Consider the following 26,418-nt stretch of genomic DNA (forward strand, 5'->3'; position numbering starts at 1 on the left):
GCTAGCTCTCTCCCCATCGCTGGCTGCTGGCACGGCACCAGGATGCTGGGGTGAGCAAAGGGGCCCTGCTGCAGGAGGAGGACAGGGGTGTCTGGGCGATCTGAAGGGGTGGCTTCAGTTCTGTCTGAGAGATGAAGTCTGGAATCTTTTTTTCCCTCCCTGCCTCTGCCCGGCTCCTTTTCTGCAGGGCTAGCTGCTGAGCACTGGACACTGGGAGAGAATGTGCCATTTAAGCCCCAGCTTTGCTGTTTCACACTGGGAAGGGTCAGAGTGATTTCCCGTCGCAGCCTTCTCTGCGGCCGGAAGGGAGGAGGTGTTTTCCCCAGTTTGCACCTGAGCCCACAGGCTCAGAGTCTTTGCTCACCTTGTAGCCAGCACCTGTGTTGACAAGGAGACACGTCGTCCACACCGCGTTGTCAAACGGGAGGATGGCTGTCGGGGGCTGGGGTCTGTGTTTCTCTTTCATCCGTGTTGTGATCTGCCTGAGATAGGAACTGCTAAGTGCCCACAAATTCCTAAGAGACACAGTCTTGTCCTCAGAGGTCACCTCTAGCGCCTTCAAGACCCCATGTACATTTCATTTCCCCCAGAAAGCTCCCAAGCCTTCTGGAATATTCTGCGGCAAAATCGGTCACAGCTAGTGCACCGTGCTCATCTGATGTGTGTCTGTGACAGAAACTGAGTCTTAAATCTCCCTGTCCGGCACATGGGTGCGTGAGTGACGTGAGGTCACCGTCTAATGCAGCGTATGATTAGGTGCCGGGCCCAGCTGTGTCCATCCCTGGCCGGTTCCGTCTGCAGTGCAAAGTAGAGTGTTGGGCATAGGGAGGCAGCCGGTATACGTGCATTGATTGACTGTTGATACTTTTTGGATGTAAACAGCTGTAGGCGGGGCTTTGGGTCAGGTTCCCCATGACTTATAGTGTTCCTCACACCATTTCAATTGGTGGCCACTGCCGCCATTTTGTGTGGTGGCTGTAGTCCGTGGCCCTGTGCGGAGAGAGTCCTGCCTGGTATCTTTCCAGGGCGCCTGCAGATGACAGCTCATCCTGTGGCTGGAGGGCGAATTTATTACTAAATGCTTGCATTTAAAGGGGCCTGGCTCAGGGCCTGGTGTGGGCAGCCAGTGGGCCTGGACTCACCCTGGGCCAAGTCGGGCTCATCTGGGCTCTAGCCTCTAGGGCTTGGGTGGTGCCTGGTAGGGCTGGGACCTCCTTTGTTCAGGCAGCTTCCTGTGGCAGGGCTCCCAGAGCTGCCAGCTGGTGAGGCACCCCCTTGGTCCCGGGGACTGGGTGAGACCAGGTGACCCGAGTCTCTGTCTCTGAGGGAGGTGGAACACTGCCATTCCTCCTTGGAGGCAGCCTCTGAGGAGGCTCCCACCTGTTAAAAGCGGCAGACCTGGGATGGGGTAGGCAAAAGAGTTACAGACTCGGTGGGCCAGGCGCGGCGGCTCACGCCTGTAATCCCAGCACTTTGGGAGGCCAAGGAGGGTAGATCACGAGGTCAGGAGTTCAAGACCAACCTGGCCGAGATGGTGAAACCCCATCTCTACTAAAAATACCAAAAATTAGCTGGGCGTGTTGGGTGTAATCCCAGCTACTCAGGAGACTGAGGCAGAGAATTGCTTGAACCCGGGAGGGGGAGGTTGCAATGAGCCGAGATCATGCCACTGCACACCAGCCTGGGCTACAAAGCGAGATTCCGTCTCAAAAAAAAAAGGAGTTACAGACTCGGGTCCAAGCCCAGCATAGTTGTGCTGTCATGTGTACCCCGGGTAAGCTGTTCTCTCAGAGACTCAGTCTCTGTCTGTGAAGTTGGCACAGTAACATCTCCCTCTTGAAGCTGTGGTTGAGAATGTGGGTCGAGGCCAGGTGCGGTGGCTCCTGTTTATAGTCCCAGCACTTTGGGATTGTTTGAGCTCAGGAGTTCTGGACCAGCCTGGGCAACATGGCAAAACCCCATCTCTCCAAAAATACAAATATTAGCCAGTTGTAGTGGCACGTGGCTGTGGTCCGAGCTACTTGGGTGGCTGAGGCAGGAGGATCACTTGAGTCCAGGAGGTTGAGGCTGCAGTGAGTTGTGATCGCACCCCCGCACTCCAGCCTGTGTAACAGAACCAGACCCTGTCCCAAAAAAATAAAACGAGGCCGAGTGCGTGGCTCACGCCTGTAATCCCAGCACTTTGGGAGGCTGAGGCAGGTGGATCACGAGGTCAGGAGATCGAGATCATCCTGGCTAACACGGTGAAACCCCATCTCTACTAAAAATACAAAAATTAGCTGGGCATGGTGCATGGTGGCGGGCGCCTGTAGTCCCAGCTACTCAGGAGGCTGAGGCAGGAGACTGGCTTGAACCCGGGAGATGGAGCTTGCAGTGAGCCAAGATCTACTATTGCATTCCAGCCTGGGTGACAGAGCGAGACTCCATCTCAAAAAATAATAATAATAAAGAATAAAAAAGAAAAAAAGAAAAAGAATATGGTGAGAATGTGCATGTGAAGCGGCTCCTGCCGGCTGCTGTTCATTTTTTTCTCCTTTATTGCCTCCATTTTCACAGATGAGGAAATGGAGGTTCAGAAAAGTGAAGTGTCTTGGCCAGGGTCCCACAGCTAGAAGGAGGCAGAGCCAGGATCTGACTCCAAGTCTGGCTCCTCTGAAGTCCCTCTCTGCTATGCCAGGCTGGAGAGTCATGGACGAGTGGAATTGATGGCGGTGGTGGGGGTCGGGGTTGTGAGCTGGCCTGGGTAGCAGAGGACCCGGCTGTCCCTTGGGTGGGGACTCGGAGCAAGCTGACTGCTGACCGGAGTGTGAGCATCATCATGAACTTTCCCCTAGGTTGTGACCGAGATCCTGACGAGAGAGACTGAGGGGAAGAGAGGAAGGAGGGGCGGGCTCCTGGCAAGGCATTTGCTCCTGAGCGGAATCCTGCAAAGGTCAGTAGGTGGGAGAGGCAGAGAGAGGCGGAGGTGATGGGATGTGGGGAGGGTGGGCCCCGTGTGGATGGGAGGCTGGGGCTGTGGGGGACAGGGATGAAGGACTGGCTGCCTCTGGGGCCAGTTGCCTCTGCTATCTCATTTCCATCTTCTTTGTTATGCCTTGGGAGAACTTCCACAGTGGAAGGACGTGAGACGAGGTAACCCATCCCCAACACCTCGCCTGGCAGGTGAGCCGGCTGCAGGGGCAGGCACGTTGCCGAGGGCCCCACTCCTGGAGTTTATAGTACCGGAGATCGCTAGCTTTCCCGTGCCCTAACGTCCTCCCACCCGCACTGACCCCAGCTCCATTTCCTCACCTCATCCCAGATGGAGAAGGAGGAGGAGACAACCCGGGAGCTGCTGCTGCCCAACTGGCAGGGTAGCGGCTCCCACGGGCTGACCATCGCCCAAAGGGATGACGGCGTCTTTGTGCAGGAAGTGACGCAGAACTCCCCTGCGGCCCGCACTGGGGTGGTCAAGGAGGGTGAGTCTCCAGGGTATGGACTGGGTGCTGGAGGTTGGGGGGTCGGCAGGGGTGTTGGAGGGAAGGGCAGGGAGCAGGCAGAAGTGGGCGAGTGGCTGCCGAGGGCCTGTTCCCAGTGGCATCAGGATGGGCGGTACCCAAGCCCTGCCCTCTCTTGGCCACTCTGTGTCTGTCACTTGTGGTCCTCAGGGGAGGCAGTTGTGTGGGGTAGTGGACACCTGGTCCTCAGATCTGACTCCACCACCCACTAGCTCTGCAGATTTGGGCAAACGAGTTGGCCTTGCTTTTTTTTTTTTTTTTTTTTGAGATGGAGTTTTCCTCTTGTTGCCCAGGCTGGAGTGCAATGGCACCATCTCAGCTCAGTGCAACCTCCGCCTCCTGGGTTCAAGCGATTCTTCTGCTTCAGCCTCCAGGGTAGCTGGGATTACAGGCATGCGCCACCACACCTGGCTAATTTTGCATTTTTAGTACAGACGGGGTTTCTCTATGTTGGTCATTCTGGTCTCAAACTCCTGACCTCAGGCGATCCGTCCGCCTCGGCCTCCCAAAGTGCTGGGATTATAGGCGTGAGCCACCGTGCCTGGCCCCCAAAAATTGGCCTTTTTAAGCCTCAGTTTCCATGTCTGTACAATGGGTATTACCACGCCCACCTTGAGGGTGGTCATGAGATCAAGTTAGTTCAGTGCCCAGTGTGTGGTGGCTATGTGCGATTTCCCTGAGGCTCTTTGGGCCTTACCTGCTTCCTGCTCTTCCCTGCTCAGGGGACCAGATTGTGGGTGCCACCATCTACTTTGACAACCTGCAGTCGGATGAGGTGACCCAGCTGCTGAACACCATGGGGCACCACACGGTGGGCCTGAAGCTGCACCGCAAGGGGGACCGCTCCCCCGAGCCTGGCCAGACCTGGACCCGTGAAGTCTTCAGCTCCCGCAGCTCTGAAGTGGTTCTGGTGAGTACCTCGCCGGCCCATCTGTGCCCTGAGCTCCCCCGGCCACGCCAGCCTGCTGACCCCACTCCTGAGCCTCCCATCTGCCTCCGGAGCCTCTCTTTTTGCTCCTTCTCCTCCTCTCACCTGTCTTCACTCGCTTGATCTCTTGGCCACCCTGTTTCTTTCTGCTTTCATGTGACATGTGGCTGTGCTGCCCCTAAATGTCTTCAATGACTCTCTTCAGAGCGGCCACAGTGTGGGAACTGACTTGTGCAGCCCGGCCCTAGATGCTAGGAGGAAGGTTGGCTGTTTTGCAAGAGCCTTTCAAATGACTTCACAGGTGCCCAGCTCCACCTCACAGGCACCATTTTTCTCTCTGCAGAGGCCTGATACATTCTGTGGGTCAGACGCTGGACAGCAAAGTGCCTGTGGGGACATTGTTCCTTCTCGTGGCTTGTTTATTTAACAAATAATGGGTCCTCAAAGTGAGACTGTTAACCCAAGCACAATCAGTCTTAGGCTCAACAAGTGCTTTCCAGGGTACAAGGGCCTCTGAGAAAATTCCCCTCCTGGTTAAACAAACGAGCCAGTGCGTTGAGAGTTGGGAGCTGAAGGGCCCGGTCTCTTGGGAGGTCTCCCTGGCACAGGCCGATTTGAATCTCTAACTGAATGGAAATCCTTCCAGTCCAAGAGTATACCTCCCACTCCCTCCCCATGGTTTTTGCTTCCCGGTATGACCTCCGGAGAATTTCTGATTTCCTCCTGTGATGTGACTGTCAACCCCTTTCTTTACTCCCTTGTGCTGTGGCCCAGGAGGCTCCATGGACCTCTGTTTTGGTCCCAGCTTCTCTGGGAAACAGGCAACGTGTTGTCGGCTGGGCTGTGGCCGGGCATTTGCTAACTCAGGCAGACTCTGCTGCAACCTCTGCCCGGCGTGTCTTTCTGCAGAGCGGGGATGATGAGGAGTACCAGCGCATCTACACCACGAAGATCAAGCCACGGCTGAAGTCGGAAGACGGAGTGGAAGGAGACCTTGGGGAGACCCAGAGCCGCACCATCACGGTGACCAGAAGGGTCACGGCCTACACTGTGGATGTGACCGGCCGGGAAGGAGCCAAGGACATAGACATCAGTAGCCCTGAATTCAAGATCAAGATTCCAAGACATGAACGGACTGAAATCTCCAATGTGGATGTGGAGACCCAGTCTGGAAAGACCGTGATCAGACTGCCCTCGGGCTCGGGGGCAGCCTCTCCAACGCCAGGCTCTGCTGTGGATATCCGAGCAGGGGCCATTTCTGCTTCAGGACCAGAGCTCCAAGGCGCTGGCCACTCAAAGCTCCAGGTCACCGTGCCTGGGATAAAGGTGGGAGGCTCAGGTGTCAATGTCAGTGCAAAGGGCTTGGACTTGGGTGGCAGAGGAGGGGTCCAAGTTCCAGCAGTGGACATTTCATCTTCTCTTGGGGGTGGGGCAGTAGAGGTGCAGGGCCCATCTCTGGAGAGTGGTGATCATGGCAAAATTAAAATTCCCACCATGAAGGTGCCAAAATTTGGTGTCTTGACAGGGCCTGAGGGCCAGACGCCAGAGGCAGGGCTGAGGGTTTCTGCACCTGAAGTCTCTGTGGGGCACAAGGGCGGCAAGCCAGGCTTGACTATCCAAGCCCCTCAGCTGGAAGTCAGCGTGCCCTCTGCCAATATTGAGGGCCTTGAGGGGAAGCTGAAGGGGCCCCAAATCACTGGGCCATCACTTGAGGGTGACCTAGGCCTGAAAGGTGCCAAGCCACAGGGGCGCATTGGGGTCGACGCCTCTGCTCCCCAAATTGGGGGTAGCATCACTGGTCCCAGTGTGGAAGTTCAGGCCCCTGACATTGATGTTCAGGGGCCTGGGAGCAAACTGAACGTGCCCAAGATGAAAGTCCCCAAGTTCTCTGTATCAGGTGCAAAGGGAGAGGAAACTGGGATTGATGTGACACTGCCTACAGGTGAAGTGACTGTTCCTGGGGTCTCTGGGGATGTCAGCCTGCCTGAGATTGCTACTAGTGGGCTGGAAGGAAAGATGAAAGGTACTAAAGTCAAGACTCCTGAAATGATTATTCAGAAACCTAAAATCTCCATGCAGGATGTGGATCTGAGCCTTGGGTCTCCTAAACTGAAAGGAGATATTAAGGTTTCTGCTCCTGGGGTGCAAGGTGATGTTAAAGGCCCTCAAGTGGCAGTTAAAGGCCCCAGAGTGGACATAGAGATCCCAAACCTAGAGGGAACCTTGACAGGCCCCAGGCTTGGCAGTCCTTCTGGGAAAACCGGAACCTGTAGGATCTCTATGGCAGAAGTAGACTTAAATGTGGCCACACCTAAAGTGAAAGGGGGTGTAGATGTTACACTCCCCAAAGTAGAAGGGAAAGTCAAAGTCCCTGAAGTTGATGTCAAAGGCCCCAAAGTGGACATCAGTGCCCCAGATGTCGAAGCACATGGCCCAGAATGGAACCTGAAAATGCCCAAGCTGAAAATGCCCACGTTCAGCACTCCAGGAGCCAAAGGGGAAGGTCCAGATGTGCATATGACTCTACCCAAAGGAGATGTCAGTATTTCAGGGCCCAAGGTCAGTGTGGAAGCCCCAGATGTCAACATAGAGGGTCTGGGGGGGAAGCTTAAAGGCCGCCCTGATGTTAAGCTGCCTGATATGAGTGTCAAGACACCAAAGATCTCCGTGCCTGATGTAGATTTGCACGTGAAAGGTACAAAGGTGAAGGGAGAGTATGATGTAACTGTACCAAAGCTTGAAGGAGAACTCAAAGGCCCGAAAGTGAACATTGATGCCCCAGATGTGGATGTTCATGGCCCAGACTGGCACTTGAAGATGCCCAAGATGAAAATACCCAAATTCAGTGTGCCAGGGTTCAAAGCAGAGGGCCCAGAAGTGGATGTGAACCTGCCCAAGGCTGATGGCATTTCCGGGCCCAAGGTAGATGTTAGTGTTCCTGATGTGAGCATTGAGGGACCAGAAGGGAAATTGAAAGGGCCCAAGTTTAAGATGCCTGAGATGAACATCAAAGTCCCCAAGATCTCCATGCCTGATGTGGACTTACATTTGAAAGGCCCTAACGTAAAGGGAGAATATGATGTCACAATGCCAAAGGTTGAAAGTGAGATTAAAGTTCCTGATGTTGAACTTAAAAGTGCCAAAGTGGACATCGATGCCCCAGATGTGGAGGTTCAGGGTCCAGACTGGCACCTGAAGATGCCCAAGATGAAAATGCCCAAGTTCAGCATGCCTGGCTTCAAAGCAGAGGGCCCAGAAGTGGATGTGAACCTGCCCAAGGCTGAAGTTGACATCTCAGGACCCAAGGTAGATGTTGAAGTTCCAGATGTGAATATTGAAGGACCTGAAGGAAAGCTGAAGGGCCCCAAGTTCAAGATGCCAGAGATGAATATCAAGGCCCCCAAGATCTCCATGCCTGATGTGGACTTGCATATGAAAGGTCCTAAAGTAAAGGGAGAATATGATGTGACAGTGCCAAAGCTGGAAGGGGACCTGAAAGGCCCAAAAGTAGATGTCAGTGCCCCAGACGTTGAAATGCAGGGTCCTGACTGGAACTTGAAGATGCCAAAGATTAAAATGCCCAAATTTAGCATGCCCAGCCTCAAAGGAGAGGGGCCAGAATTGGATGTGAACCTGTCCAAAGCGAATGTGGACATTTCTGCACCAAAAGTAGATCTTAGTGCTCCAGATCTGAGCCTTGAAGGACCTGAAGGGAAGTTGAAAGGCCCCAAGTTTAAGATGCCTGAGATGCACTTCAAAGCTCCTAAGATGTCTCTGCCAGATGTTGACCTGGATCTTAAAGGACCCAAAATGAAAGGAAATGTAGATATTTCTGCACCAAAGATAGAGGGTGAGATGCAGGTTCCAGATGTGGACATCAGAGGTCCCAAGGTAGACATTAAAGCACCAGATGTGGAAGGCCAAGGCCCAGACTGGAGCCTGAAAATACCCAAGATGAAAATGCCCAAGTTCAGCATGCCCAGTCTCAAAGGTGAGGGCCCAGAAGTGGATGTGAACTTGCCTAAGGCTGACATTGCTGTCTCAGGACCCAAGGTGGACATTGAAGCCCCAGATGTGAGCCTCGAAGGTCCAGAAGGGAAACTGAAGGGTCCCAAGTTTAAGATGCCTGAGATGCACTTCAAGACCCCCAAGATCTCCATGCCTGATGTGGACTTACACTTAAAAGGCCCTAAAGTCAAAGGGGATGTGGATTTGTCTGTGCCCAAGGTAGAAGGTGAAATGAAAGTGCCAGATGTTGACATCAAAGGACCCAAAGTGGACACTGATGCCCCGGATGTGGATGTTCATGGCCCAGACTGGCACCTGAAGATGCCCAAGATGAAAATGCCCAAGTTCAGCATGCCTGGCTTCAAAGCAGAGGGCCCTGAAGTGGATGTGAACCTGCCCAAGGCTGACATTGATGTCTCAGGACCCAAGGTGGATGTTGAAGTCCCAGATGTGAGCCTTGAGGGCCCGGAAGGAAAGCTGAAGGGCCCCAAGTTTAAGATGCCTGAGATGCACTTCAAGTCCCCCAAGATCTCCATGCCTGATGTGGACCTGAATCTTAAGGGGCCAAAACTGAAGGGAGATGTGGATGTGTCCTTGCCTGAGGTAGAAGGTGACATGAAAGTGCTAGATGTTGATATCAAAGGGCCCAAAGTTGACATTAGTGCTCCAGATGTGGATGTTCATGGCCCAGACTGGCACCTAAAGATGCCCAAGGTGAAAATGCCCAAGTTCAGCATGCCTGGCTTCAAAGGAGAGGGCCCTGAAGTGGATGTGAAGCTGCCCAAGGCTGACCTTGATGTCTCAGGACCCAAGGTGGATGCTGAAGTTCCAGATGTGAATATCGAAGGTCCAGACGCAAAACTAAAAGGTCCTAAATTCAAGATGCCGGAAATGAATATAAAGCCTCAGAAGATATCCATGCCAGATGTGGGTTTGCATTTGAAAGGTCCTAAAATGAAAGATTATGATGTTACAGTTCCAAAAGTAGAAGGAGAGATAAAAGCTCCCGATGTTGACATCAAAGGCCCAAAAGTTGACATTAATGCACCAGATGTGGAGGTTCATGGCCCAGACTGGCACCTGAAGATGCCCAAGGTGAAAATGCCCAAGTTCAGCATGCCTGGCTTCAAAGGAGAGGGCCCTGAAGTGGATGTGAACCTACCCAAGGCTGACATTGGTGTTTCGGGACCCAAGGTGGACATTGATGTTCCAGATGTGAATCTTGAAGCTCCAGAGGGAAAACTAAAAGGCCCTAAGTTCAAGATGCCAAGCATGAATATACAGACACACAAAATCTCTATGCCTGATGTTGGGCTTAATTTGAAAGCTCCTAAACTGAAAACTGATGTAGATGTTTCCCTTCCCAAAGTGGAAGGAGATTTGAAGGGTCCTGAAATTGATGTGAAAGCCCCTAAGATGGATGTGAATGTTGGTGATATTGATATTGAAGGTCCAGAAGGGAAGTTGAAGGGCCCCAAGTTTAAGATGCCTGAGATGCATTTCAAGACCCCCAAGATCTCCATGCCGGATGTGGACTTACACTTGAAAGGCCCCAAAGTCAAAGGGGATGTGGATGTGTCTGTGCCCAAGGTAGAAGGTGAAATGAAAGTGCCGGATGTTGACATCAAAGGACCCAAAGTGGACATTGATGCCCCAGATGTGGAGGTTCAAGGCCCAGATTGGCATCTGAAGATGCCCAAGATGAAAATGCCCAAGTTCAGTATGCCCGGCTTCAAAGCAGAGGGCCCCGAAGTGGATGTGAATCTGCCAAAGGCTGACATTGATGTGTCTGGACCCAGTGTGGACATTGATGCTCCTGATTTGGATATTGAGGGACCAGAAGGAAAGTTGAAAGGCTCCAAATTTAAGATGCCCAAGTTGAATATAAAAGCTCCCAAGATCTCCATGCCAGATGTGGACTTGAATTTGAAGGGACCCAAACTGAAGGGAGAGATAGATGCTTCTCTGCCAGAACTGGAAGGTGATCTCAGAGGGCCGCAAGTTGATATCAAAGGTCCTTCTGTGGGAGCGGAGGTGCCTGATGTTGATCTGGAGTGTCCTGATGCAAAGTTGAAAGGGCCCAAGTTTAAGATGCCTGAGATGCACTTCAAGGCCCCCAAGATCTCCATGCCTGATGTGGACTTACACTTGAAAGGCCGCAAAGTCAAAGGGGATGTGGATGTGTCTGTGCCCAAGGTAGAAGGTGAAATGAAAGTGCCAGATGTTGACATCAAAGGACCCAAAGTGGACATTGATGCCCCGGATGTGGATGTTCATGGCCCAGACTGGCACCTGAAGATGCCCAAGATGAAAATGCCCAAGTTCAGCATGCCTGGCTTCAAAGCAGAGGGCCCTGAAGTGGATGTGAACCTGCCCAAGGCTGATGTTGATGTCTCAGGACCCAAGGTGGATGTTGAAGTTCCAGATGTGAGCCTTGAAGGTCCAGAAGGGAAGCTGAAGGGCCCCAAGTTTAAGATGCCTGAGATGCACTTCAAGACCCCCAAGATCTCCATGCCAGATGTGGACTTACACTTGAAAGGCCCCAAAATCAAAGGGGATATGGATGTGTCTGTACCAAAATTGGAAGGAGATTTAACAGGCCCCAGTGTGGATGTGGAGGTGCCTGATGTTGAGCTGGAGTGTCCTGATGCAAAGTTGAAAGGCCCTAAATTTAAGATGCCAGACATGCACTTCAAGACCCCCAAGATCTCCATGCCGGATGTGGACTTACACTTGAAAGGCCCTAAAGTCAAAGGGGATGTGGATGTGTCTGTACCAAAATTGGAGGGAGATTTAACAGGCCCCAGTGTAGATGTGGAGGTGCCTGATGTTGAGCTGGAGTGTCCTGATGCAAAGTTGAAAGGGCCCAAGTTTAAGATGCCTGAGATGCACTTCAAGACCCCCAAGATCTCCATGCCGGATGTGAACTTAAACTTGAAAGGCCCCAAAGTCAAAGGGGATGTGGATGTGTCTGTGCCCAAGGTAGAAGGTGAAATGAAAGTGCCAGATGTTGACATCAAAGGACCCAAAGTGGACATTGATGCCCCGGATGTGGATGTTCATGGCCCAGACTGGCACCTGAAGATGCCCAAGATGAAAATGCCCAAGTTCAGCATGCCTGGCTTCAAAGCAGAGGGCCCTGAAGTGGATGTGAACTTACCCAAGGCTGACATTGATGTCTCAGGACCCAAGGTGGATGTCGAAGTCCCAGATGTGAGCCTGGAATGTCCAGAAGGGAAGCTGAAGGGCCCCAAGTTTAAGATGCCTGAGATGCACTTTAAGACCCCCAAGATCTCCATGCCTGATGTCGATTTCAATTTAAAGGGACCCAAAATCAAAGGAGATGTTGACGTTTCTGCCCCAAAGCTGGAAGGAGAGTTAAAAGGTCCAGAATTGGATGTCAAAGGTCCCAAATTAGATGCTGACATGCCAGAAGTAGCTGTGGAAGGCCCAAATGGCAAGTGGAAAACTCCTAAGTTCAAGATGCCAGATATGCACTTTAAAGCTCCCAAAATCTCTATGCCAGACCTCGATCTACACTTGAAGGGCCCCAAGGCAAAAGGAGAGGTGGATGTAGATGTTCCCAAATTGGAAGGGGAACTTAAAGGGCCACATGTGGACGTCAGTGGGCCAGACATTGACATTGAGGGACCAGAGGGCAAATTGAAAGGCCCTAGGTTCAAGATGCCTGATATGCATTTCAAAGCCCCCAGTATTTCTATGCCGGATGTTGACCTAAATCTCAAAGGACCCCAAATCAAGGGGGATGTAGATGTGTCTGTGCCTGAGGTAGAAGGTAAAATTGAAGTACCAGATGTGAACATCAAGGGCCCCAAAGTTGATGTAAATGCCCCCGATGTCCAAGGTCCAGACTGGCACCTAAAGATGCCCAAGATGAAAATGCCCAAGTTCAGCATGCCTGGCTTCAAAGCAGAGGGCCCTGAAGTGGGTGTAAACCTGCCCAAGGCCGACATTGATGTCTCAGGACCCAAAGTGGACATTGAAGGCCCTGATGTTAACATTGAAGGACCAGACGGAAAGTTGAAAGGGCCTAAGTTCAAGATGCCAGAGATGAACATCAAAGCCCCCAAGATCTCCATGCCTGACTTTGATTTGCATCTGAAAGGTCCCAAGGTGAAGGGCGATGTGGATGTTTCTCTGCCCAAAGTGGAAGGCGACCTCAAGGGCCCCGAAGTTGACGTCAAGGGGCCCAAAGTGGATATCGATGCCCCAGATGTGGGTGTTCAAGGCCCAGACTGGCACCTGAAGATGCCCAAGGTGAAAATGCCAAAGTTCAGCATGCCTGGCTTCAAGGGAGAGGGCCCAGATGTGGATGTGAAGCTGCCCAAGGCTGACATTGATGTCTCAGGACCCAAAGTGGACATTGAAGGCCCTGATGTTAACATTGAAGGGCCGGAGGGAAAATTGAAAGGGCCTAAGTTCAAGATGCCAGAGATGAACATCAAAGCCCCCAAGATCTCCATGCCTGACTTTGACTTAAACCTGAAAGGCCCCAAAGTAAAGGGTGATGTGGATGTTTCCTTTCCTAAAGTGGAAGGTGACCTCAAGGGCCCAGAAGTTGATATCAAGGGCCCAAAAGTGGACATTGACGCACCTGATGTTGATGTTCATGGCCCAGACTGGCACCTAAAGATGCCCAAGATAAAAATGCCCAAGATCAGCATGCCTGGCTTCAAAGGAGAGGGTCCAGATGTGGATGTGAACCTACCCAAGGCTGACCTTGATGTCTCAGGACCGAAAGTGGATGTTGAATGTCCCGATGTGAATATTGAAGGACCTGAAGGAAAGTGGAAAAGTCCAAAGTTTAAGATGCCTGAGATGCATTTTAAGACTCCAAAGATATCCATGCCGGATATTGACCTGAATCTCACAGGTCCAAAAATAAAAGGAGATGTGGACGTTACAGGCCCTAAGGTAGAGGGAGATCTGAAAGGTCCTGAAGTTGACCTCAAAGGCCCCAAAGTGGACATTGATGTCCCAGATGTTAATGTTCAGGGTCCAGACTGGCACCTGAAGATGCCCAAGATGAAAATGCCCAAGTTCAGCATGCCTGGCTTCAAAGCAGAGGGCCCAGATGTGGATGTGAACCTGCCCAAGGCTGACATTGATGTCTCAGGACCCAAAGTGGACATTGAAGGCCCTGATGTTAACATTGAAGGACCAGACGGAAAGTTGAAAGGGCCTAAGTTCAAGATGCCAGAGATGAACATCAAAGCCCCCAAGATCTCCATGCCTGACTTTGATTTGCATCTGAAAGGTCCCAAGGTGAAGGGCGATGTGGATGCTTCTCTGCCCAAAGTGGAAGGCGACCTCAAGGGCCCCGAAGTTGACGTCAAGGGGCCCAAAGTGGATATCGATGCCCCAGATGTGGGTGTTCAAGGCCCAGACTGGCACCTGAAGATGCCCAAGGTGAAAATGCCCAAGTTCAGCATGCCTGGTTTCAAAGGAGAGGGCCCAGATGTGGATGTGAAGCTGCCCAAGGCTGACATTGATGTCTCAGGACCCAAAGTGGACATTGATGTTCCAGATGTGAATATTGAAGGTCCAGAGGGAAAGTTAAAAGGTCCCAAGTTCAAGATGCCTGAGATGAATATCAAAGCCCCCAAGATCTCCATGCCTGACATTGATCTTCACCTGAAAGGCCCCAAGGTGAAGGGTGATGTGGATGTGTCTCTGCCCAAAGTGGAAGGTGACGTGAAAGTTCCTGACGTGGATATTAAAGGCCCCAAAGTGGACATTGATGCCCCAGATGTGGACGTTCAAGGCCCAGACTGGCACCTGAAGATGCCTAAGATAAAAATGCCAAAGATCAGCATGCCTGGCTTCAAAGGAGAAGGTCCAGAAGTGGATGTGAACCTGCCCAAGGCTGACATTGACATCTCAGGACCCAAGGTGGACATTGATGTTCCAGATGTGAATATTGAAGGTCCAGATGCGAAACTGAAGGGCCCTAAATTCAAGATGCCAGAGATGAACATCAAAGCTCCTAAAATATCAATGCCTGATTTAGACCTCAATCTTAAAGGCCCTAAGATGAAAGGAGAGGTGGATGTTTCACTTCCAAATGTAGAAGGTGATTTGAAAGGACCTGCTCTTGACATAAAAGGCCCAAAGATAGATGTAGATGCTCCAGATACTGACATTCATGGCCCAGATGCCAAATTAAAAGGTCCAAAACTGAAGATGCCTGACATGCATGTAAACATGCCTAAGATCTCCATGCCAGAAATTGACTTGAATTTGAAAGGCTCAAAGCTTAAAGGAGATGTCGATGTCTCTGGGCCCAAGTTGGAAGGTGACATTAAAGCTCCCGGTTTGGATATAAAGGGCCCAGAAGTGGACGTTTCTGGTCCTAAGCTTAATATTGAAGGCAAGTCAAAGAAATCTCGTTTTAAGCTTCCCAAATTTAATTTTTCAGGCTCCAAAGTTCAGACACCTGAGGTGGATGTCAAAGGTAAAAAGCCAGATATTGACATAACAGGTCCAAAAGTTGATATTAATGCTCCTGATGTCGAGGTCCAAGGAAAAGTGAAAGGATCCAAGTTTAAAATGCCTTTCCTGAGTATTTCATCTCCCAAAGTTTCTGTGCCTGATGTGGAGCTAAATTTGAAAGGTCCTAAAATCAAAGGAGACTTAGATGTTGCAGGTCCCAATTTAGAGGGTGACTTGAAAGGCCCCAAAGTGGATATTAAGGCACCAGAAGTCAATCTAAATGCACCTGAGGTGGATGTTCATGGTCCAGACTGGAATCTGAAAATGCCCAAGATGAAAATGCCCAAATTCAGTGTGCCTGGCTTAAAAGCAGAAGGGCCAGATGTAGCTTTGGATCTGCCAAAAGGAGACATCAACATAGAGGGCCCAAGTATGAACATTGAGGGCCCAGAACTCAATGTGGAAGGTCCAGAGGGAGGCTTGAAAGGCCCCAAATTCAAGATGCCTGACATGAATGTCAAAGCTCCCAAGATCTCCATGCCTGACCTTGACTTCAACTTGAAGGGCCCCAAGGTGAAAGGTGATGTGGATGTTTCTCTTCCCAAACTTGAAGGGGATCTGAAAGGGCCAGATGTTGATATCAAAGGCCCTAAAGTGGACATCAATGCCCCAGATGTGGATGTTCATGGTCCAGACTGGCATCTGAAGATGCCCAAAGTGAAAATGCCCAAGTTCAGCATGCCTGGCTTCAAAGGAGAGGGCCCAGAAGTGGATGTGAACCTGCCCAAGGCTGACCTTGACGTCTCAGGACCCAAGGTGGACATTGATGTTCCAGATGTGAATATTGAAGGTCCGGATGCAAAGCTGAAGGGCCCCAAGTTCAAGATGCCAGAGATGAACATCAGAGCCCCCAAGATCTCCATGCCTGACTTTGACCTGAACTTGAAGGGACCGAAAATGAAGGGCGATGTGGATGTTTCCTTTCCTAAAGTGGAAGGTGACCTCAAGGGCCCAGAAGTTGACATCAAGGGCCCCAAAGTGGACATTGACACTCCTGACATTAACATTGAAGGCCCAGAGGGTAAATTGAAGGGACCCAAATTTAAGGTACCAGAGATGCATCTGAAGTCTCCCAAAATATCGATGCCTGACATTGATTTAAACCTGAAGGGCCCCAAGGTGAAGGGCGATGTGGATGTTTCTCTGCCCAAAGTGGAAGGCGACCTTAAGGGCCCTGAAGTTGACATCAAAGGCCCCAAAGTGGACATTAATGCTCCGGATGTGGATGTTCAAGGCCCAGACTGGCACCTGAAGATGCCCAAGGTGAAAATGCCCAAGTTCAGCATGCCTGGTTTCAAAGGAGAGGGCCCAGATGTGGATGTGAACCTGCCCAAGGCTGACATTGATGTCTCAGGCCCCAAGGTGGACATTGATATTCCAGATGTGAATATCGAAGGGCCAGAGGGAAAGTTGAAAGGGCCTAAGTTCAAGATGCCTGAAATGAACATCAAAGCCCCCAAGATCTCCATGCCTGACATTGATCTTCACCTGAAAGGCCCCAAGGTGAAGAGTGACGTGGATGTGTCTCTGCCCAAAGTGGAAGGTGATGTGAAAGTTCCTGACGTGGATATTAAAGGCCCCAAAGTGGATATTAATGCCCCAGATGTGGACGTTCAAGGCCCAGACTGGCACCTGAAGATGCCTAAGATAAAAATGCCGAAGATCAGCATGCCTGGCTTCAAAGGAGAAGGTCCAGAAGTGGATGTGAACCTGCCCAAGGCTGACATTGACGTCTCAGGACCCAAGGTGGACATTGATGTTCCAGATGTGAATATTGAAGGTCCAGATGCGAAACTGAAGGGCCCTAAATTCAAGATGCCAGAGATGAACATCAAAGCCCCCAAGATCTCCATGCCTGATTTTGATTTGCATTTGAAAGGCCCTAAGGTGAAAGGAGATGTGGATGTTTCTCTGCCTAAGATGGAAGGTGATCTAAAGGCCCCTGAAGTTGACATCAAGGGCCCCAAAGTGGACATTGATGCCCCAGATGTGGATGTTCATGGTCCAGACTGGCACCTGAAGATGCCCAAGGTGAAAATGCCCAAATTCAGCATGCCAGGATTTAAAGGAGAGGGCCCAGAAGTGGATGTGAACCTGCCCAAAGCTGACATTGATGTCTCAGGACCCAAAGTGGACATTGACACTCCTGATATTGACATTCATGGTCCAGAAGGGAAACTGAAGGGCCCCAAATTTAAAATGCCTGACCTGCACCTCAAGGCACCAAAGATCTCTATGCCGGAAGTTGACCTGAATCTGAAAGGTCCAAAGGTGAAGGGTGATGTGGATGTTTCTCTGCCCAAAGTGGAAGGTGACTTCAAGGGCCCCGAAGTTGACATCAAGGGCCCCAAAGTGGACGTTGATGTCCCAGATGTGGATGTTCAAGGCCCAGACTGGCACCTAAAAATGCCCAAAGTGAAAATGCCCAAGTTCAGCATGCCTGGTTTTAAAGGAGAGGGCCCAGAAGTGGATGTGAACCTGCCCAAGGCTGACCTTGATGTCTCAGGACCCAAGGTGGACATTGATGTTCCAGATGTGAATATCGAAGGTCCAGATGCGAAACTGAAGGGCCCTAAGTTCAAGATGCCAGAGATGAACATCAAAGCCCCCAAGATCTCCATGCCTGACTTTGATTTGCATCTGAAAGGTCCCAAGGTGAAGGGCGATGTGGATGTTTCCCTTCCTAAAGTGGAAGGCGACCTCAAGGGCCCAGAAGTTGACATCAAGGGCCCCAAAGTGGACATCGACGCCCCTGATGTGGATGTTCAAGGCCCAGACTGGCACCTGAAGATGCCCAAGGTGAAAATGCCCAAGTTCAGCATGCCAGGATTCAAAGGGGAGGGCCCAGATGTGGATGTGAACCTGCCCAAGGCTGATATTGACATCTCTGCCCCCAAAGTGGACATTGATGCCCCTGATGTCAGTATTGAAGGTCCAGATGCAAAACTGAAGGGCCCAAAGTTCAAGATGCCAGAGATGAACATCAAGGCCCCGAAGATCTCCATGCCTGACCTTGACTTTAACTTGAAGGGCCCCAAAGTGAAGGGTGATGTGGGTGTCTCTCTACCCAAAGTGGAAGGTGATCTCAAGGGCCCTGAAATTGACATAAAAGGCCCCAGTTTGGACATGGACACCCCTGATGTCAATATTGAAGGTCCGGAAGGAAAACTGAAGGGGCCCAAATTTAAGATGCCTGAGATGAACATCAAAGCCCCCAAGATCTCCATGCCTGACTTTGACTTGCATCTGAAAGGTCCAAAAGCAAAGGGTGATGTGGATGTTTCACTACCTAAGCTGGAAGGTGATCTGAAAGGGCCAGAGGTAGACATCGAAGGTCCTGAAGGGAAGCTCAAAGGTCCCAAGTTTAAGATGCCTGATATTCATTTCAAAACCCCACAAATCTCCATGAGTGACATTGATTTGAATTTGAAAGGACCTAAGATAAAAGGAGATATGGACATTTCCGTTCCTAAACTGGAAGGAGATCTGAAAGGTCCCCAAGTGGATGTCAAAGGCCCTAAAGTGGACATTGACACTCCTGATATTGACATTCATGGTCCAGAAGGGAAACTGAAGGGCCCCAAATTTAAAATGCCTGACCTGCACCTCAAGGCACCGAAGATCTCTATGCCGGAAGTTGACCTGAATCTGAAAGGTCCAAAGGTGAAGGGCGATGTGGACATTTCTCTGCCCAAAGTGGAAGGCGACCTCAAGGGCCCCGAAGTTGACATCAAGGGCCCCAAAGTGGACGTTGATGTCCCAGATGTGGATGTTCAAGGCCCAGACTGGCACCTAAAAATGCCCAAAGTGAAAATGCCCAAGTTCAGCATGCCTGGCTTCAAAGGAGAGGGCCCAGAAGTGGATGTGAACCTGCCCAAGGCTGACTTTGACATCTCAGGACCCAAGGTGGACATTGATGTTCCAGATGTGAATATCGAAGGTCCAGATACGAAACTAAAGGGCCCCAAGTTCAAGATGCCAGAGATGAACATCAAAGCCCCCAAGATCTCCATGCCTGACTTTGACTTAAACCTGAAAGGCCCCAAAGTGAAGGGCGATGTGGATGTTTCCCTTCCTAAAGTGGAAGGCGACCTCAAGGGCCCAGAAGTTGACATCAAGGGTCCCAAAGTGGACATCGACGCCCCTGATGTGGATGTTCAAGGCCCAGATTGGCACCTGAAGATGCCCAAGGTGAAAATGCCCAAATTCAGCATGTCCGGCTTCAAAGGAGAAGGCCCAGATGTGGATGTAAATCTGCCCAAGGCCGACATCGATGTCTCGGGACCCAAGGTGGACATTGATGTTCCAGATGTGAATATCGAAGGTCCAGATGCAAAACTGAAGGGCCCCAAGTTCAAGATGCCTGAAATTAATATCAAAGCTCCCAAGAGCTCCATACCTGATGTTGACCTAGATTTGAAAGGACCCAAAGTAAAAGGAGAGTATGATGTGTCCGTCCCTAAGGTTGAAGGGACTTTGAAAGGCCCAGAAGTAGACCTTAAAGGTCCAAACCTGGATTTCGAAGGCCCCAATGCCAAACTCAGTGGCCCATCTTTGAAGATGCCATCACTGGAGATATCTGCTCCTAAAGTAACTGCTCCTGATGTTGATTTGCATCTCAAGGCACCAAAAATTGGATTTTCAGGTCCGAAGTTAGAAGGTGGTGAAGTGGACCTCAAGGGACCCAAAGTTGAAGCTCCAAGCTTAGATGTACACATGGACAGCCCAGATATTAACATTGAAGGGCCAGATGTTAAAATCCCCAAATTTAAGAAACCCAAGTTTGGATTTGGGGCAAAAAGTCCCAAAGCTGACATCAAGTCACCTTCACTAGATGTCACTGTTCCTGAGGCAGAGCTGAACCTTGAGACTCCTGAAATTAGTGTTGGTGGCAAGGGGAAGAAAAGTAAGTTTAAAATGCCTAAAATTCATATGAGTGGTCCTAAAATTAAGGCCAAAAAACAGGGATTTGACCTGAGTGTTCCTGGGGCTGAAATTGATGCCAGTCTCAAGGCTCCCGATGTAGATGTCAACATCGCAGGGCCGGACGCCTCACTCAAAGTCGATGTGAAGTCGCCGAAAACCAAGAAAACGATGTTTGGAAAAATGTACTTCCCAGATGTAGAGTTTGACATTAAATCACCTAAATTTAAAGCTGAGGCTTCTCTCCCTAGCCCCAAATTGGAGGGTGAACTCCAGGCACCTGATCTGGAACTTTCTTCACCAGGGATTCACGTCGAAGGTCCTGACATCAAGGCGAAGGCTCCCAAGGTCAAGATGCCAGGTGTGGACATCTCAGTTCCAAAAATAGAGGGTGACCTGAAAGGCCTCAAAGTGCAGGCAAACTTGGATGCACCTGACGTCAACATCGAAGGCCCAGATGCTAAAGTCAAAACACCTTCCTTCGGCGTTTCTGCCCCTCAAGTCTCCATCCCTGATGTGAATGTGAACTTGAAAGGACCAAAGATAAAGGGTGATGTCCCCAGCATGGGACTGGAAGGACCAGATGTAGATCTGCAAGGTCCAGAAGCAAAAATTAAGTTCCCCAAGTTTTCCATGCCCAAGATCGGCATCCCTGGTGTGAAAATGGAGGGTGGGGGAGCCGACGTCCATGCTCAGCTACCCTCTCTTGAAGGAGACTTGAGAGGACCAGATGTTAAGCTGGAAGGGCCCAATGTTTCTCTAAAGGGGCCGGGAGTAGACTTGCCTTCAGTGAACCTCTCTATGCCAAAAGTCTCTGGGCCTGACCTTGATCTGAACTTGAAAGGACCAAGTTTGAAGGGAGACCTGGATGCATCTGTTCCCAGCATGAAGGTGCATGCCCCAGGGCTCGACCTCAGCGGGGTCGGTGGCAAAGTGCAGGTGGGAGGAGACAGTGTGAAAGTGCCAGGGATCGATGCCACAACAAAGCTTAACGTTGGGGCACCAGATGTGACACTGAGGGGACCAAGCCTGCAGGGAGACCTGGCTGTCTCTGGTGACATCAAATGCCCTAAAGTATCCGTAGGAGCTCCTGATCTAAGCTTGGAGGCATCCGAAGGCAGCATTAAACTTCCCAAAATGAAGCTGCCCCAATTTGGCGTCTCTGCTCCAGGGTCCGACTTGCACGTTAATGCCAAGGGGCCACAGGTTTCTGGAGAACTGAAGGGGCCAGGTGTGGATGTGAACTTGAAAGGGCCTCAGATTTCAGCACCGAATGTGGACTTTAACTTGGAAGGACCAAAAGTGAAAGGGAGCCTTGGGGCCACTGGTGAGATCAAAGGCCCCACTGTTGGAGGAGGTGTTCCAGGCATCAGTGTTCAAGGCCTAGAAGGAAACCTCCAGATGCCTGGAATTAAGTCCTCTGGATGTGATGTGAACCTGCCAGGTGTGAATGTGAAACTCCCAGCTGGGCAGATTTCTGGTCCTGAAATCAAAGGTGGTCTGAAAGGTTCAGAAGTAGGTTTCCACGGGCCTGCTCCCGATATCAGTGTGAAGGGGCCTTCCTTTAATATGACATCTCCTGAGTCAGATTTTGCCATCAACTTGAAGGGCCCAAAAATCAAAGGAGGGGTGGATGTTTCAGGGGGTGTCAGTGCCCCAGACATCAGCCTCGGTGAAGGGCATGTGAGTGTTAAAGGTTCCGGGGGTGAGTGGAAGGGACCCCAGGTCTCCTCTGCTCTCAACTTGGACACATCTAAGTTTGCTGGGGGCCTTCATTTCTCAGGACCAAAGGTGGAAGGAGGTGTGAAAGGAGGTCACATTGGACTCCAGGCTCCTGGGCTGAGTATGTCTGGGCCTCAAGGTCACTTGGAAAGTGGATCTGGAAAAGTAACATTCCCTAAAATGAAGATCCCCAAATTTACCTTCTCTGGCCGTGAGCTGGTTGGCAGAGAAGTGGGGGTGGATGTTCACTTCCCTAAAGCAGAGGCCAGTGTCCAAGCTGGTGCTGGAGACGGCGAGTGGGAAGAGTCTGAAGTCAAACTGAAAAAGTCCAAAATCAAAATGCCCAAGTTTAATTTTTCCAAACCTAAAGGGAAAGGTGGTGTCACTGGCTCACCAGAAGCATCCATTTCTGGGTCCAAAGGTGACCTGAAAAGTTCAAAGGCCAGCCTGGGCTCTCTGGAAGGAGAGGCAGAGGCCGAAGCCTCTTCACCAAAAGGCAAATTCTCCTTATTTAAAAGTAAGAAGCCACGGCACCGCTCAAATTCATTCAGTGATGAAAGAGAGTTCTCTGGACCTTCCACCCCGACGGGGACTCTGGAGTTTGAAGGTGGGGAGGTGTCACTGGAAGGCGGGAAAGTTAAAGGGAAACACGGGAAGCTGAAATTCGGTACCTTTGGTGGATTGGGGTCAAAGAGCAAAGGTCATTATGAGGTGACTGGGAGTGATGATGAGACAGGCAAGTTACAGGGGAGTGGGGTGTCCCTGGCCTCTAAGAAGTCCCGACTGTCTTCCTCTTCTAGCAATGACAGTGGGAATAAGGTTGGCATCCAGCTTCCTGAGGTGGAGCTGTCAGTTTCCACAAAGAAAGAGTAGCAGGCCTTTGTATGTGTGTACATATATATATATATAACAAAACATCAGCCTTAGGTGTGTTCCTACATAAACTCCAAAGGGAAACACACCGACCGCCTCAGCAATCATGCAAAGATCTTGCCTGGCCCGGTGGCAAGCGCTGAAAAACTGACCGCCTGTAGGCCCCTGGAACTATACAGATAGGTAAAGAGTTCCAAGTTCGTCCAGCCCATGTGCAAAGTCAACAGTATTTGCCTTAAGATTTCATATATATATATATATATTTTTTGCATTGACTGCTGAGAGCTCCTGTTTACTACGCAAGCTTTTGTGTTTATTATCCTCATTTTTACTGAACGTTGTTAGTTTTGGGGTAATGGAAACCCACTTTTTCATTGTAATGACTCTGGGGGCTTTTGTTAGTAAGGGTGGGTGGGGTGATGGGTTGCAGACGGAGGTCAGGTCTTCCTCTTTTCTGAGACTGGATCTGTTTAAACAGCAAACACCCACAGATGGCCCAGAGGTGGCGGCAGTCAGAGTGTGTGGGTGTTTTTAGGGTTCTTTAGCGTTGCTTCTTTCACCCAGGGGTGGTGGTCCCAGCCAGTTTGGTGCTGACGGTGAGAGGAAATTAGAACCTGTTTGCAAATTGTCCAACCCACCCCCTCAACATGAGGGGCTTCCATTTTCTGTGTTTCGTAAGGGAAATGTTTCCTTCAGGCCGCCATGTTCCTGATATTAGTTCTGATTTCTTTTTAACCAATGTTATCATGATTAAGAAAATTTCCAGCACTTTAATGGCCAATTAACTGAGAATGTAAGAAAATTGATGCTGTACAAGGCAAATAAAACTGTTTATTAACCTTGATGTCTCATGCCTTTGTATTCTGCGTTGCGGGCGCGTGAAACCTGGGGAAGTGGCACAGCCAGCTGTGACTGTTCACACCGGATCCATCTGGTGGCATTGCTAGTTTCATCAGTGACAAGGCAGTGATCTTCGGGAGCTAGTGGGAGAAAATCTTTGCTTCTTGATTCTCATGGTGAGGCTGGTTGTGCCATTGCTGAGAAATCAAGGGGAGGCTTGGCCTCAGGACCCACTCACCTACTTTGCATCCTCAGATATGAATATACAATTCATGTCTGAATTAGAACTGGTTCTAAATGGGTTACAGATGTGAACAGTTAAAAGGCCTCCTGGAATTACCGAAAGGGCTCTGCTTATGAATCACTGGTCTGCCATTTATCCCTGACACGGCTGCAGGTTTGCTGAGTGACTGCTGTCTCTCGGGCTGGGGTGCAGTGGCACAATCTCAGCTCATTGCAACCTCCTCCTCCTGGGTTCAAGCGATTTTCCTGTCTCAGCCTCCCAAGTAGCTGGGATTACAGGCACCTGCCTCTACGCCGGGCTAGTTTTTGTATTTACGGAGTTTCACCATGTTGGCCAGGCTGGTCTCAAGACTCTTGACCTCCAGTGATCCACCCGCCTCGGCCTCCCAAAGTGCTGGGATTACAGGCGTGAGTCACTGCGCCTGGCCAGGGTGCCAATCTTGTATAAGGTATCTTTGTGGTTCTTTCTAGTCCATTGGAAGGCTAAATATTATTAAAAATTCTTCTGACCAAAGTCCCCTTTTGATTTCCAGCTCTGTTGACAATATGCGGGGGTGGGGGAGGGGTGGTTCTAGTCACTGGCTCCTAATGTTGGTCATTGCTGGTCAGAGGGTGATGCCTTCTTGTACCTGGACCAAGCTTGTCTCCCTCGCCATTCCTGAGAGATGCCACATTTCTGCCAGTGGAGGCAGCGCTGCACCTCTCTGGATCCCCCCAGAACAGATATAAAATAGCTCCCACCCCATCCTTCCCTGTCTAGTATCAACTTGTCAGTGGGATCTCCTGCCAGTGCGGGCTCCACCTGTCCTTGCTTGGATTTCAGACATGCATTCCCCAGCTTCATCCATCCTCACCTCAGCCAGCAGAGCCAGTGTCCCTGGGGGTTTTAGAGCTCAAGGGTGGCCCCTGGTTTTGGAAAGAGAGAGGTTGGGAGGGAGGCCCTTGATACCCTGCTGCTTTTTAGATAACCGACCTACAGCTTCTTTTGTGAATTGGACAAGATGCTTAACCTGTTTGAGCCTCAGTTTCATCACCCTTAAAATTGGGATAGCAGCATTCATAGTGCCAGAGTTCGCCCAGGTATTTGGGTTATGCTGAAGTGTGCAGCATTCACGTGGCAGTCAGATACATACTTATGGAGAGCACGAGAGCTGGCGTGAACTCCTAGAGAGACAGGCATGAGCCCATCTTCTACAGAAACCCCCTGGTTGCACTGGGCCACACACAGACACTCCAGCCATAAGCATGCTCAGGCTCAATGGCGCACACAACTGCACACATCACGGTCTGTCCTAACAGGGCCTGGGGTTGTTCCCGGGATGCTGCTTTCACTCAACCAACCACAGCTGGAAACCCATCTGTTCCTTCCTCAACTCTGAAGCCAAGAGTGTGGGGCAGGTTGGAGTGTGTGTGCTGCTCAAGATGAGTAGCCCTGGTGTCTGGAGGGGGGGTGAGTGGGCGACGGTGGGGTGAGTGGGCGATGGTGGGGTGAATGGGCAAAGCGATGTGGTGAGTGGGCGACGGTGGGGTGAGTGGGCGACGGTGGGGTGAGTGGGCGACTGGGGTGAGTGGGCGACGGTGGGGTGAGTGGGCGACGGTGGGGTGAGTGGGTGACGGTGGGGTGAGTGGGTGACGGTGGGGTGCACTTGTGTACACAGCCAGGGAAGAATGCCCATTAGGATGCTGGAAAGTCCTCTGGGGAGAACTACCCAGGTTGTCCAATAATATATCAATTAAAAAAATTTTTTTTAGCTTGAGGAAGAAGTGATGCAGGCTAGTGGTGGCCCCAGTGTCCATTCAATAAATGTTTTCTGAGTCCCATGTGGCTAGATGTGGCCCAGTCCCACTGATCTCAGATTCCTCTTTCTGAGGATTTCCGCAGAGCAAGTGATGCGATGGGTGTGAAAAACTGGATGCCCTGGCCGGGCGCGGTGGGTCACGCCTGTAATCCCAGCACTTTGGGAGGCGGAGGCAGGCGGATCACGAGGTCAGGAGATTGAGACCATCCTGGCTAACACGGCCAAACCCCATGTCTACTAAAAATACAAAAAAAAAAAAAAAAATAGCCGGGCGTGGTGGTGGGTGTCTGTAGTCCCAGCTACTGGGGAGGCTGAGGCGGGAGAATGGTGTGAACCCCTAAATACTTCAGCATGTATGGACATTCTCTTATATAACTCCAATACAGGGCAGGCGCAGTGGCTCACGCCTGTAATTCCTGCACTTTGGGAGGCCAAGGTGGGCAGTTCTTGAGGTCAGGAAGTTCCAGACCAGCCAGGCCAACATAGTGAAACCCTGTCTCTACTAAAAATACAAAAAAATTAGCCGTGTGTGGTGGGTGCCTGTAATCCCAGCTACTCGGGAGGCTGAGGCAGGAGAATCACTTTAACCCGGGGGAGGCAGAGGTTGCAGTGAGCCGAGATTGCACCATTGCACTCCGGCCTGGGCAACAGAGTGAGACTCCATCTCAAACAAACAAACCAACCAACCAAAAAACTCCAATACAATAATTAAATTCGCAAAACAAAATATTGACATATTATCTAATATGTAGTATATATTTACATTTCACCAATTGCCCCAGTAATTGTCTTTATAGTAACGTCTTTTTTTTTTCTTTTTTTTGAGACAGTCTCTCTCTGTCCCCCAGGTTGGAGTGCAGTGGTGTGATCTCGGCTTACTGCAACCTCTACCTCCCAGGTTTAAGGGATTCTCATGCCTCAGCCTCTCGAGTAGCTGGGATTACAGGTGTGTGCCACCATACCCGGCTAATTTTTGTGTTTTTTTAGTAGCATGTTGGCCAGGCTGGTCTTGAACTCCTGGCCTCAAGGGACCTGCCTGCCTCAGTCTCCCAAAGTGCTGGGATTTGCGACC

General features: G+C 50.7%; 1 protein-coding gene across 5 annotated transcripts in view; it reads left to right on the forward strand.

Moving 5' to 3' along the window:
* The window catches only part of AHNAK (AHNAK nucleoprotein), a 114,435-nt gene that overhangs the window by 8,373 nt on the left and 79,644 nt on the right, over window positions 1-26,418 (forward strand). For 2 of the 5 annotated variants that reach the window (XM_025355425.1, XM_025355424.1), the window contains exons 2-5: window positions 2,835-2,932; window positions 3,302-3,458; window positions 4,220-4,407; window positions 5,335-22,464. In XM_025355425.1, coding sequence (XP_025211210.1) covers window positions 3,302-3,458; window positions 4,220-4,407; window positions 5,335-22,464 — 17,475 coding nt within the window. In that variant the 5' untranslated portion in view covers window positions 2,835-2,932. Of the gene's footprint in view, window positions 1-2,834; window positions 2,933-3,301; window positions 3,459-4,219; window positions 4,408-5,334; window positions 23,309-26,418 lie in introns of those variants that run through there. The other 3 variants (XM_025355426.1, XM_025355423.1, XM_025355427.1) reach the window with 3 other exon arrangements.

The sequence above is a fragment of the Theropithecus gelada genome, chromosome 14, assembly GCF_003255815.1.
Source record: "Theropithecus gelada isolate Dixy chromosome 14, Tgel_1.0, whole genome shotgun sequence".
Taxonomy (NCBI): Eukaryota; Metazoa; Chordata; class Mammalia; order Primates; family Cercopithecidae; genus Theropithecus; species Theropithecus gelada.